The sequence below is a fragment of the Phaseolus vulgaris genome, chromosome 2, assembly GCF_051622355.1.
Source record: "Phaseolus vulgaris cultivar YP4 chromosome 2, ASM5162235v1, whole genome shotgun sequence".
Classification (NCBI taxonomy): Eukaryota; Viridiplantae; Streptophyta; class Magnoliopsida; order Fabales; family Fabaceae; genus Phaseolus; species Phaseolus vulgaris.
In genome coordinates, this window is record NC_143499.1 from 4,753,235 (window position 1) to 4,765,463 (window position 12,229).

A 12,229-nucleotide genomic window follows, 5' to 3' on the forward strand; every position below is an offset into this window, starting at 1 on the left:
TCAGGAAAAAATCATTTTGTGACAATTTTTCTGAAATTTTGTGAAAAACCAAGACTATCCTCTACCAAAATTTATGAAATTTCGCCCTACTTTCTGCAATTTTATTCTGGGTCCTTATTGCGTTGAAAAATTCCAAAAAAATTCACACTAGTATTTTCATATGTTGTTTGCACCCTGCTAAAGAGGCACGTCCATAAACAAATCAAAAAAAAGGGAGATTTAGGGAAGAAAAACTAGGGCATTTTGTTTTCGGAAAACCGATTTTGTTCACTCTCGGTGTGGGTCTTACTACGCCCTATTTCTTGGGTCTTTTGGTCTGAAAATTTTACCAGACAATCGTCATTGTGTGTATTGAGTTTTGGCTGAGATTTGAACACCAGCTTCGTTCTACAAAATTTTCAATAAATTTTTTATTCATCACTGCCAGTGTTTAATGAAAAGTTCGTTTGTGTGTGAAACTGTTTGATTTTTTTTACTGGTTGAATACTGATCAACTTATAGTTATCCAACCTTCTATAAAAGTTATTTTTTGCATATTATTAAATAGATTGTAACGTCAAAATATTGATAAGGAAACATATAATTGATATATTAAAATTTAGTCGCGCATATTTATATTTTATAAAAGATATTAAATAATTATGCAAATATTTATATATATATATAATGAGTCTTTGAGAAATAATTGGTTATAAGATTTTATAACTTTATAAGATTAAACTATATACGTATTTCTATATACCCACACATCAAAATGTATTTCCTGCAAAACAGTCTTAAAATATATCTCTTCAGTGATATCATACTAAATAAAATGTTTCTTAATTACTTTATGCATTTTTATAAGTACATTTGTATGTATTGAAAAATTTTCTTGTTCTGAAACAATACCAAAGTTTTTAGTAAAACAAAATGCAAGCTAGTCTGATAGAAATTACTTGAGGTGCATTAATATAGTTTATTACATATTCAAACACCGTGTTAGTGGAAACCTTGTCAAAGACGAAGGAAACTTGATGCTAACTAAAATGTCTAAACGCCATTAAAGATGTTTTTATTTAATTTCCTCTGAAAAAACACACACATGAGACAGAAAGAAGCATTTAGAGGCCTTCAATGAAGTTGACACCGGTGTTCTTCAACCAAACATTTCCTTGGATGAGCTGTGTTACAGTGAACTTGCTGGCTTCTGCTGCAGTTTTGATTACATGATAACCAGGCCAAGTCACTCTCTTGCTCGTTCCAGCACCAGCTCCACTGTTCATGTACTCTCCATAATACAACGTTTGCAAAAAGTCCTTACTCTGAGCATCCCACTCTGCCCATCCCGTTGGATCAACATGGTTATCTATTGTCGACTGCATCACCACAGTTCTGGAGTACTTCTTCCATGGTCGACCCAGAAAAGTTTTGATGGAACCCACAACAGGCTTAAGATCTGAGCTGGGTGTTAGGTTACACTGTTGAATTGAAGTTCCTGTGTTTTGGTTTGGATCTTCTCTTCCTTGAGCCGTCACCATGTTTTTTTGGTTACTCATGGGCTTTCGGGCCACCAAGTTGCACTTCTGGAAGACGACGGCGGCGTTTCCGAAAATGAAGTCAACGGTGCCGGTGATGAAAGAGTCTCTGTAGAACTGCCTGTTGGAGTGTGCGTAGAGAGTGTCTTGAAAGGCATCTATGCGACAACGGTTTATCACGGATTGGTCGGCGCCTACGCGCAGAGCCACCGCTTGGTGTTTCTCCGGTCCCGCCGTGTTCTGAAACCATATGTCTTGACCTATAAACCCATCACCCACAGCAGCTGCAAACCCGTATAACTACGTGGTTAGTGTTCAAGAATTCCAAATGTAATACATAGATGTTTAATGAGTGATTTCTATAGAAAACAACAATGATAACTCATTTGTTTAATTAATGGTATCAATTTTTTGGGGAAGTGACATACCAACTGTGGCGCTGTTAAAGGTTGTTGTTCCGTCGATGAAGTTCAAGCTTCCGGTGATTATAGTTGCATCCATACCGTCACCCACGAGCATGACGTTTTTCTTCTTCTTACCAATTTCAACATTTTCTTTATATGTTCCCTTTTTCACATAAATAACGTACCTTGTCTTACCATTGTCTGGTGCAGACGCCACAGCCTCAGTGACAGTCTTGAACTTGCCACTCCCATCCTTAGCCACCACGACATTGGCCTTGATGTCCCCAACCCCACTTTCCAAAAGCCTCCGATCCTTGCTGCTCACCCATGACGGAAACTCCCCATTTAAGGGTTCATCAATGATCTCTTCAACCTTTGGAGGCAAAACAGAGCCAACAAGAATGGCTAGAGAGGTTCTTGCCCTGGATATCAAGTCCTCAACTTCACCCTCCATAACACTCCGAGACGCACCCTCTAATCCATCCAAGCAAGTTGCATGGTTCGTTAGCACGCTACTTAGCCATGTGTGTGCATCTTGTCGCGACTCAATGCTCTGTTCTGTTACGGCTAACATCGAGCTCCAAACTCTGTCCAAGGACAAGTCCATGAGCTCCGCACAATCCCGCAAAGCTGCTTCCTCCCTTGGATTGTTGACCCTGAGTTTGATGGCACTGGTTGTGTCCATGACTTTCTCGATGTGGGAGGTGTATTTCATGAGGAATGATTTGAGAAGATTGAGTTTGTGGTGTTCTGTTGTGGTGAATGTGTGAGTTTTGGTTACTTCTGAGACATGTGTTAAGCAGGATGCAGTATCAAGTGCCTGATCACAGACATGGTGAAGGGAGGAATTGTTGAAGAGATAAGAAGCAATGAAGGCTGATGAACTTAGAACTGCAATCACAGAAAGGAATAAGCAGATAGTTTTGGAAACGGGTTTTTTGGGCTTCTCTAACAGAGATTGTTGTTGGGTAGCCATGCTTAAGAGTGTCACTGCCTCTTCTTCATCCTATGATTTGCTTCCTTGTCCTCTATATAGCCCAAAATTTCTTGCACGAGGAAAAAAACCTTTGTTGGAAAATTATTTTTTTAACCAAAAAAAATTATAAACATTTTTTTCTATTAGTCAAAAGCTATGATATGGCTTTCAAATGGTATCTTCCTTGAATGAGACACTCATACTCGTATGAAAAATATTTATGGTTGAATTTTTCATAATTCTAACATAGTTTTAATTCAACTTTAAAAAAGAAAATACTTTAATTTATATAAGTCTACTGTGATTATAAAAATAAAATTTCTATAAACGTTTATGATTATAAAAATAAAAAACAAATTTTTTTAATCTGATCAGAAATATGTTACTAAACAAAATTAAAATATATTTATACGCAAAAATATTTATTATCAATTTTTATAACTTATAATTATATATTATATAATATATAAATTTGTATTTCTATATTCTGTATTTTAGAAATTATAATTTTTTTTTCTGTGTTATAACAATCACAATTTTTATATCGGTGTCTGTGTTATATCGGTCACAGTTTTCGTATCGGTGTATGTATTAAAATACTTTAAAAAAAAAGAAGATTGAGATGAGAGATCTAACAAAGTTTTTGTCAATAATGACTCAGTGTTGTGTTGTAGAGATAATAATAAAATGTCCAATTATTTTTTTTTATCAGTAAAAAATCACCAGTTCCTTTCTCTTTTTACTCTAGCTATTTAATAATACCATTAGGTAGGGGAGACGAATCCAAGGATTTAAATGATTTGATTAATGCAAATAAGTTAGAATAATTAAGGTCCGAATTATGGCATGTGGGTTTCGCTTTCCGCCATAAAATGAATAAATTTGTAAAGGGCAACAAGTGGAGCCACTTGTATATATTTTGTTTCCACATTCGCAATAATGGTTTTGTGTGATAAAAACAAAGTAGAAGACATTATTGATGAGATGGTCATTTTTAATTGCATCTTAGTCCACTTATTCATCATTGTACCCATCTTAGCCCTTTCTTTATCACCCATATCTCACTCCTCCACTTCACATTGCAACTACTTAGTTTATAACAATTCACATTTGTTAATTAAGTTGTTAATCTTGTGCTTTATTTTTCACTAATACATTGATTAATATGCTTAAAAAACTAACGTAGCATGGTGTGTCACGTGCATAGTCTCTTAAATTAAGGAAAAGCATAGATTCCTTTGAGCATCCTATCCATTTTTATTGGGTAAAGTGTAATGGGTATGTTGGTTTCATTCATAATCTTATCTTATGCATCCCTCACAAACACAAACCCTTGTTTTTCGCTACTTCATCGTGATATTAATTAAGTTGATACATTAATTTAGTGCGTTTTTATAAAACAACTTGCATCTTTCCCTTTTTTGAGTACCATTGCTAAAGCAACTTGTTAAACAAAGTTAATTAATAAAAAAACTTGTTAAAGGATGATTGTAATCCAAAAGGGATGCATCCCTATATTGTTTATAAAGCGTTGCATATAATATATACACACTGTGGAACAGAAAAAAAAAAAAAAAACTTCAGTAAGTAAGATTTACACTTTCATTCTAATTTCTAAAATTGCAATATTTTTAATGTATAATTGAAGCATTTTTTTACCTTTTATATTTCAATACTCAATTTTTGTTTCACTTTTACGATTCATAAGCACGCTTTATAATTTATTTTTAATGACAAAAAAAATGTTTTATAAAAACTATATTTTCAAACAAAAAATTATTAAAATATTATCATTTAACTATTTTTTTTAATTATTATTATAATAAAATAAAATAAAATATCTATAACATAACCCATTATTTTCTTTCCAATAATTTTAATAGTTTAAGTCATCATATACAGGTGCATTAACATGATTTTTGTTTTTAATAATGATTTTTTGATCTGAAATGGTAAGATAATCAGTTAGAAAAACATATGTTAGTTGGAATAAAAGTGGGGATGAAAGAAATTGCGGTCCATATTTCCTGATGATATATTGTTTTTATGTGATGCAAAAATAAAAAAAATGTATAGGTAATTGAAAATATTCTACCTAATCTTTAAAATATCATATATGGTAGACAATGAAATTAGGAAGCAAATTATGAAATTTGGGAAATGAAGATAGGAAGATAACATTTATCAAATTGTAGTGTAATGTATATGCATAAAATCATCTATCGATGTTAATATTTAGCGATATTAGTATTGAATCTACATAAATAAAGAGATCTCGAATAATTAGTCTTTATCATATAATTAAGTCAATTATAAGACCAGATACAAGAAGGGAACAAAAACTTTCAATACATAACAGAGAACACACAAGAAGAGAAGACATTGACACGTCGATTAAAAATATATTTATTATTGATCACATTAAATATACTAGAACAAAAATCACCGAAACTTTTTTCTGAAACACAAATGAAAAAATATGTATAAATAAAAAGAAGAGGGTGGGTTAGGGATAAAAAATTTAAAGTTATTTAATATTGTTGTCCTACCTAAATGAAAATGAAGGTTAGGAAAAAAAGGCAAGGCTTTCGGAAGTTATTAAAGAAAAGAAGCGACACAATGTACCACTCATGTTAGTGGAGAGATATAAGGGATATTTATGGGTAAAAAGTAGTCAAGAGTATAAGCACAACCTATTATAATAAAACAAAATACTACTTTCAATAATTTAGTTTATCGGAATTTAACACCAAAAGAAACAAAACATGAAAAAAGTACTTGAATTGTGATTGCATAGAACATATAAAATTAAAGAAATAAAATTACATTTAAGAACGAACGTGTAGATGCAAATAAAGTATTTAGTTTAAAACATGTACAAGTTCGAATTTCTATTACAAATAAAATTTCAATATAGGTTGTGTTGAGCACACACATAAAGTTTAAAGTAAATGAACAAATGAATGGACCATGAGCAACACACTGATGTTTTTCTCATTACTAATGGGAATGTAACATATGTTTATGTGGTGTTTTCGTAAGTTAAGGAATGATGCTTGGAGCTTGTAGGTACCTCTTAGAGGTAATGGAGAGATATAAGGAGATAATGATTTAATTTTGATTTGGAAATCTCGTATTTTTCAAATTGGGTGATGGGAATTATAGTAATTGACATATATGGGATAAAGTTAATAAAGACAAGGAAAAAGGAAACAGAAATTTCAAATGGGACGATGGGAATTATAGTAATTGACATATATATGGGATAAAGTTGTTAATACATAATAAAGACAAGGAAAAAGGAAAAAGGAAACAGAAAAGAAGAGAAGAGGAAAATCCAATATAAAAGAAAAAGAAGACCGATCAAGAACACAAACTACTCAACTGAAAATCACTGTTTCTGATTAAATCAAATGATTTAGATTAGAGTTCATTTCTCTTTGTTAAAACAAATAGCTTATAATGTTTAACATAAATTTATATCTATTTTATACATCTCAAATTTTAGTAATGCAACTTTTTTTTCTACAAATACCAAAGTTTTAGATCAAATTCTTTGTGAAATATAAAAGCAAATTGACACCATATACATAGGAAATAAAGTGGAGGAAACAAAATACTAAAAACTTAGAAAACCAAAACCATGCTACTATAAAAATGTAACATACAGGTTTTGAAAATACCATTTTTTGAAATGTAAAATAAAATAGATTAGCTTTGTGTTGGAACTTGTTGGAATGGAAAAGTCTAATCTCTCATATTTTGCTTGCATATTGGAATTCTTTAAATACTCTATATTATTTATTTAATTATTTATTGATAAAAAAAATATTTAATTAATTTTAATGTTGAAGATCCCACATCGACTAGATATTAGAGCATTTCATTGTATATAAGTGGGTGCAAACCTCAACCCTATGAGCCGGTTTTATGGGATTGAATTAGGCTTAAAGTCCACATCGTAATATTTAATAATTTTAATTTTAAAATTATATATAAAACAAGGTTGTAAAATCTAATTTTGGAACATCAATATGGTACTAAAAAACACTAAAATTGCATCAAAATTTCGTATACTAAATATAAATTATATATATTTTTTATTTGCATTGACGTGTCAAGTATACTTTTAAATCAATATCTTTCGGCTCCATCAACTCTTAGGTAAATTAATCATGTCAAACTCATGTAAGAAAAAATAATTTTAATAATTTTTTCTCCAGAAAAAATATTAAAAGAAAACAAATTTAATATTTGCCCTATAAAAATAAAAATAAAACGGATGAGTATTCATCTACCAAAAAAATCAAACAGTTTCACACACAAATGAACCTTACTTTCAGCTCTGACAGTGATGAATAAAAAATTTATTGCAAATCTTGTGGGATGAATTTGAGGCTCAAATCCCAGCCAAAACACAACACAGACAAAAAAGAATGTGTGGTAAAAATTTCAGATCGAAAGATGCAAGGAATAAGGCGTAATAAGTCCCAAACCGCAAGAGAACAAAATTGGTTTTCCAAAAACAAAATGTCCTAGCTTTTTCTTCCCTATATCTCCTTTTGTGATTTGTTTTTAAACGTGCCTCTATAGATAGGTGCAACCAACATATGAAAGTACTTGTGTGATTTTTTTCGAAATTTTTCAACGCAATATGAAGCTATAATAAAATTGCAGAATGTATGGCGAAATTCCACAAATTTCGGTAGAGGGCCTTGGTTGTTTTTTCACAAAATTTCAGAAAAATTGTACCGAAATAATTTTTTGTTGAAATTCCACGTAAGAATCTATATTTTATTTGGAACAAAACGCAACAAATTTCACGTCAATTGGATGAGTATTCACCTAGAAAAAAAATCAAACAGTTTCACACACAAACGAACCTTCCTTTCAACCATGCCGGTGATGAATAAAAAATTTAATTAAAATCTTGTGGGACGAATCCGAAGCTCAAATCTTAGCCAAAATTCAATACACACAATGACGAATGTCTGGTATAATTTTCATACCAAAAGATTCAAGGAATATGGCATAGTAAGACCCAAACCGAGAGTGAAAGGTTTTCCGAAAACAAAATCTCCTGGCATTTCTCCCCTATATCTCCTTTTTGTGATTTCTTTATGGGCGTGCCTCCTTAGATGGGTGAAAAAAACATATATAAGCACTTGAGTTCATTTTTTTGGAATTTGTCAACGGAATATGGATCCAGAATAAAATTGTTGAAAGTATGGCGAAATTTCACAATTTTTATTTATATGATAGCCTTGGTTTTTCACAAAATTTCAGAAAAATTGTCGCGAAATAATTTTTTGTTGAAATTCAGATTAAGAATCTGGATTGAATTTGGGACAAAACACAATAAATTTCACGTCAAACAGATGAGTATTCACCTAGGACAAAAATCAATTAGTTTCACACACAAACGAACATTCCTTTCAATCCTAGCAGTGACGAATAAAAAATTTATTGAAAATCTTGTGGAACGAATCTGGGGCTCAAATCTCAGCCAAAACACAATACATATAATGACGAATGTCTCGTAAAATTATCAGACCATAATACCCAATGAATAAAGCGTAATAAGACCAAGACCGAGAGTGAACAAAAACGGTTTTTCAAAAACAAAATGTCCTTGCTTTTTTTTCCTATATCTCTTTTTCGTAATTTTTTTATGGACGTTCCTCCTTAGCAAGGTGCAAACAACATATGAAAGTACTTGTGTGAATTTTTTCATAATTTTTCAACACAATATAGATCCAGAAAAAAATTGCATAATGTAGGGCGAAATTTCACAAATTTTGGTAGATGATAGCCTTGGTTTTTCACAACATTTTAGAAAAATTGTCCCGATGTAATTTTTCGCTGAAATTCCACGTAAGAATCTGGACTGAATTTGGGACAAAACGCGACAAATTTCACATCAAACGAATGACTATTCACCTAGGAAAAAACTAAAACAATTTCACACACAACTGAACCTTCCTTTCAATCCTGGCGATGATGAATAAAAAATTTAACTAAAATCTTGTGGGACGAATCTGGGGCTCAACTCTCAGCCAAAACTCAATACACACAATGACGAATGTCTGGTAAAATTTTCAGACCAAAAGACCCAAGGAATAAGGCGTAGTAAGACCCACACCGAGAGTGCACAAAACCAATTTTCCAAAAGCAAAATGTCCTCTCTTTTCTTCCCTATATCTCTTTTTCGTGATTTTTTTTTTATGGATGTGCCCCCTTAGCAAGGTGCAAACAACATATGAAAGTACTTGTGTGAATTTTTTTCAGAAATTTTCAACGCAATATGGTTGCATAATAATATTGCAGAATGTATGGCGAAATTTCACAAATTTTGGTAGAGGATAGCTTTCGTTTTTCACAAAATTTCAGAAAAATTGTCCCGAAATAATTTTTAGTTGAAATTCCAATTAAGAATTTATACTGAATTTGGGACAAAACGCGATAAATTTCATGTCAAACGGATGAGTATTCACCTAGGAAAAAATCAAACAATTTCACTCGCAATCGAATCTTCTTTTCAACACTGGCACTGATGAATAAAAAACTTATTGAAAATCTTGTGGGACGAATATGGGGCTCAAATCTTAGCCAAAACTCAATATACACATTGTGAAATGTCTGGTAAAATTTTCATACCAAAATACTTAAGGAATAGGGCGTAGTAAGACCCAGACCGAGATGAACAAAACCGATTTTTCGAAAACAAAATGTCCTGGCTTTTCTTCCCTATATCTCCTTTTTGTGATTTGTTGATGGACGTGCCTCATTAGCAGGGTGCAAACAATATATGAAAGTACTTGTGTGAATTTTTTCGAAATTTTTAAATGCAATATGGACCCATAATAAAAGTGCAGATAATAGGGCGACATTTCACAAATTTTGGTAGAGCTCGCCTTGGTTTTTCACAAAGTTTCAGAAAAATTGTCCCGAAATAATTTGATTTTGAAATTCCACGTAAGAATCTAAACTCAATTTGGGACAAAACACGACAAATTTCACATCAAACGTATGAGTATTCACCTAGGAAAAAAATCAAACAGTTTCACATACAAACGAACATTCCTTTTAAACCTGGCAATGATGAATAAAATATTTGTTAAAAATCTTGTGGGACGAATCTGGGGCTCAAATCTCATCCAAAACTCAATACACACAATGAAGAATTTTTGGTAAAGATTTCAGACCAAAAGACCGAAGGAATAGGGCTTAGTAAGACCCACATTGAGAGTGAACAAAACCGATTTTCTAAAAAGAAAATGTCCTAGCTTTTTTTTCTATTTTTTCTTTTTTGTGATTTGTTTATGGATGTGTCTCCTTAGCTGGTTCCAAACAATAAATGAAAGTACTTGTGTGATTATTTTCGTAATTTTTCAACACATTATGGACCCAGAGCAAAATTACAGAAAGTAGTGCAAAATTTCACAAATTTCGGTGATAGTCTTAATTTGCAAAAAAAATTTAAAAATAATTCCCAAATTAGTTTTTTTTTTTTGGAACTCCATTTAAGAATCTCGATTGTATTTGGGACAAAACGCGATAAATTTCAGTTCAAACGGATGAGTGTTCACCTTTGAAAAAATCAAACAGTTCCAGACACAAACGAACCTTCCTTTCAGCCCTAACAGTGATGAATAAATGATTTTTTCCAAATCTTGTGGAACGAGTTTGAATCTGAAATATCAGCCAAAACTCAACACACGCAATAGCGAATGTCTGGTAAATTTTTCAGACCAAAAGACCCAAGGAATAAGGCGTAATAAGTCCCGGACCGAGAGTGAGCAAAACTGGTTTTCCGAAAATAAAACATCATGATTTTTCTTTCCTATATAACTCTTGGTGATTTTTTTATGGACGTATCTTCTTAGTTGGGTGCAAACAACATATGAACGTACTTGTCTAAGTTTTTTCAAAAATTTTCAACGCAATATGGACCCAGAATAAAATTACAGAAAATAAGGCGAAATTCTACAAATTCTGAAATCTAAATTATGTTTTTATTTATCTAAAACTCAAATTTTAAACCTTATTAATTATAACTCAATCCTCTACTTAACATAATGCTCTGAAATAAGATTACTAACGTTCAATGAGGCATGGAATTTGTCTATTGCCATTGTAAAAACAACGGAGACAAAGAGTGAGATTATATATATAACTATAATTTGTTTAGCCCACCATATACGTTAAAGGGACAATAAAAATAATATATTTTAAAAAATATTACAAAATTACCAATGAATACTCCATTTGATTATATGTTTAAATTACTTCATAACTCTTCACTATTTGGCAATTTAATTCTATTCTAAACAACTTGCATGATATCCATCATATACTTTGCTAAAGCAACTTGTTAAAACAAAGTTAATTAATAAAAAAACTTGTTAAAAGATGGTTGTGTATCCAAAAGGGATGCATCCCTATATTGTTTATAAAGCGTTGCATATAATATATACACACTGTGGAACAGAAAAAAAATAAAAAATCTTCAGTAAGTAAGATTTACACTTTCATTCTAATTTCTAAAATTGCAATATTTTTAATGTATAGTTGATGCAATTTTTTACCTTTTATATTTCAATACTCATCTTTTTCCCTTTTACGATTCATCAACACGCTTTATAAATTATTTTTAATGACAAAAAAATTAATGTTTTATAAAAGATATATTTTCAAACAAAAAGTTATTAAAATATTATCATTAACTATTTTTTTAATTATTATTATAATAAAATAAAATATATCTATAACATAATGTCTTTTCAATATTTTTAATAGTTTAAGTCGTCATATACAGGTGCATTAACATGATTTTTTTTATCAGAAATGGTAAGATAATCAGTTAGAAAAACATATGTTAGGTGGAATAAAAGTAGGGATGAAAGAACTTCCGGTCCATATTTCCTTATGATAATAAAAAATTGTTTTCATGTGATGCAAAAATACAAAAATGTACCTAATAGAAAACATACTATGAGTTTGCTTCAAGGTTCATGGTGAACTTTAAAAAAAAACATATTATAGAAAGTGTTATTGTACTAGTTTCATGTTGATTAGGAGTTGAAATTAATGACAGTTTAAATACATTTTTCTTTCTTAACTTATCGTCTTTTAAAAATAAAATTATAGTCTTTTAAAAATAAAATTATAATGAAGCACCGAACTCTAAAGAAGTCATCCCTCTACGAATGAAATGATAATAATGGAAGCAACATTTAAAGTGGAGGAGGTTTGAAAATACCATTTAAAATAAATGTAAAAAGTTATTGCAATCTAAATAATCGAATAATTTTTCAGAGATTTTAAAAATG

At 31.0% G+C, this 12,229-nt stretch overlaps 1 protein-coding gene across 1 annotated transcript; it reads right to left on the reverse strand.

Annotated features, from left to right (window-relative positions):
- Positions 1-925: 925 nt before the first annotated feature.
- Positions 926-3,055, reverse strand: LOC137810411 (pectinesterase). The gene is made up of 2 exons (XM_068611651.2): positions 1,946-3,055; positions 926-1,801 (listed from the first exon to the last, which is right to left on the reverse strand). The coding sequence occupies exons 1-2, from the start codon at positions 2,895-2,897 to the stop codon at positions 1,104-1,106; spliced, it is 1,650 nt and encodes a 549-aa protein (XP_068467752.1). The 5' UTR covers positions 2,898-3,055; the 3' UTR covers positions 926-1,103.
- Between the last annotated feature and the right edge of the window lie 9,174 nt (positions 3,056-12,229).

Bases quoted from the DNA above. Each gene is read 5' to 3' on its own strand.
- LOC137810411 (XM_068611651.2), bottom strand. From the start codon at position 2,897: ATGGCTACCCAACAACAATCTCTGTTAGAGAAGCCCAAAAAACCCGTT. The intron at 1,802-1,945 runs GTATGTCACTTC...ACGGGTTTGCAG, and splicing joins CTTTAACAGCGCCACAGTTG to CTGCTGTGGGTGATGGGTTT.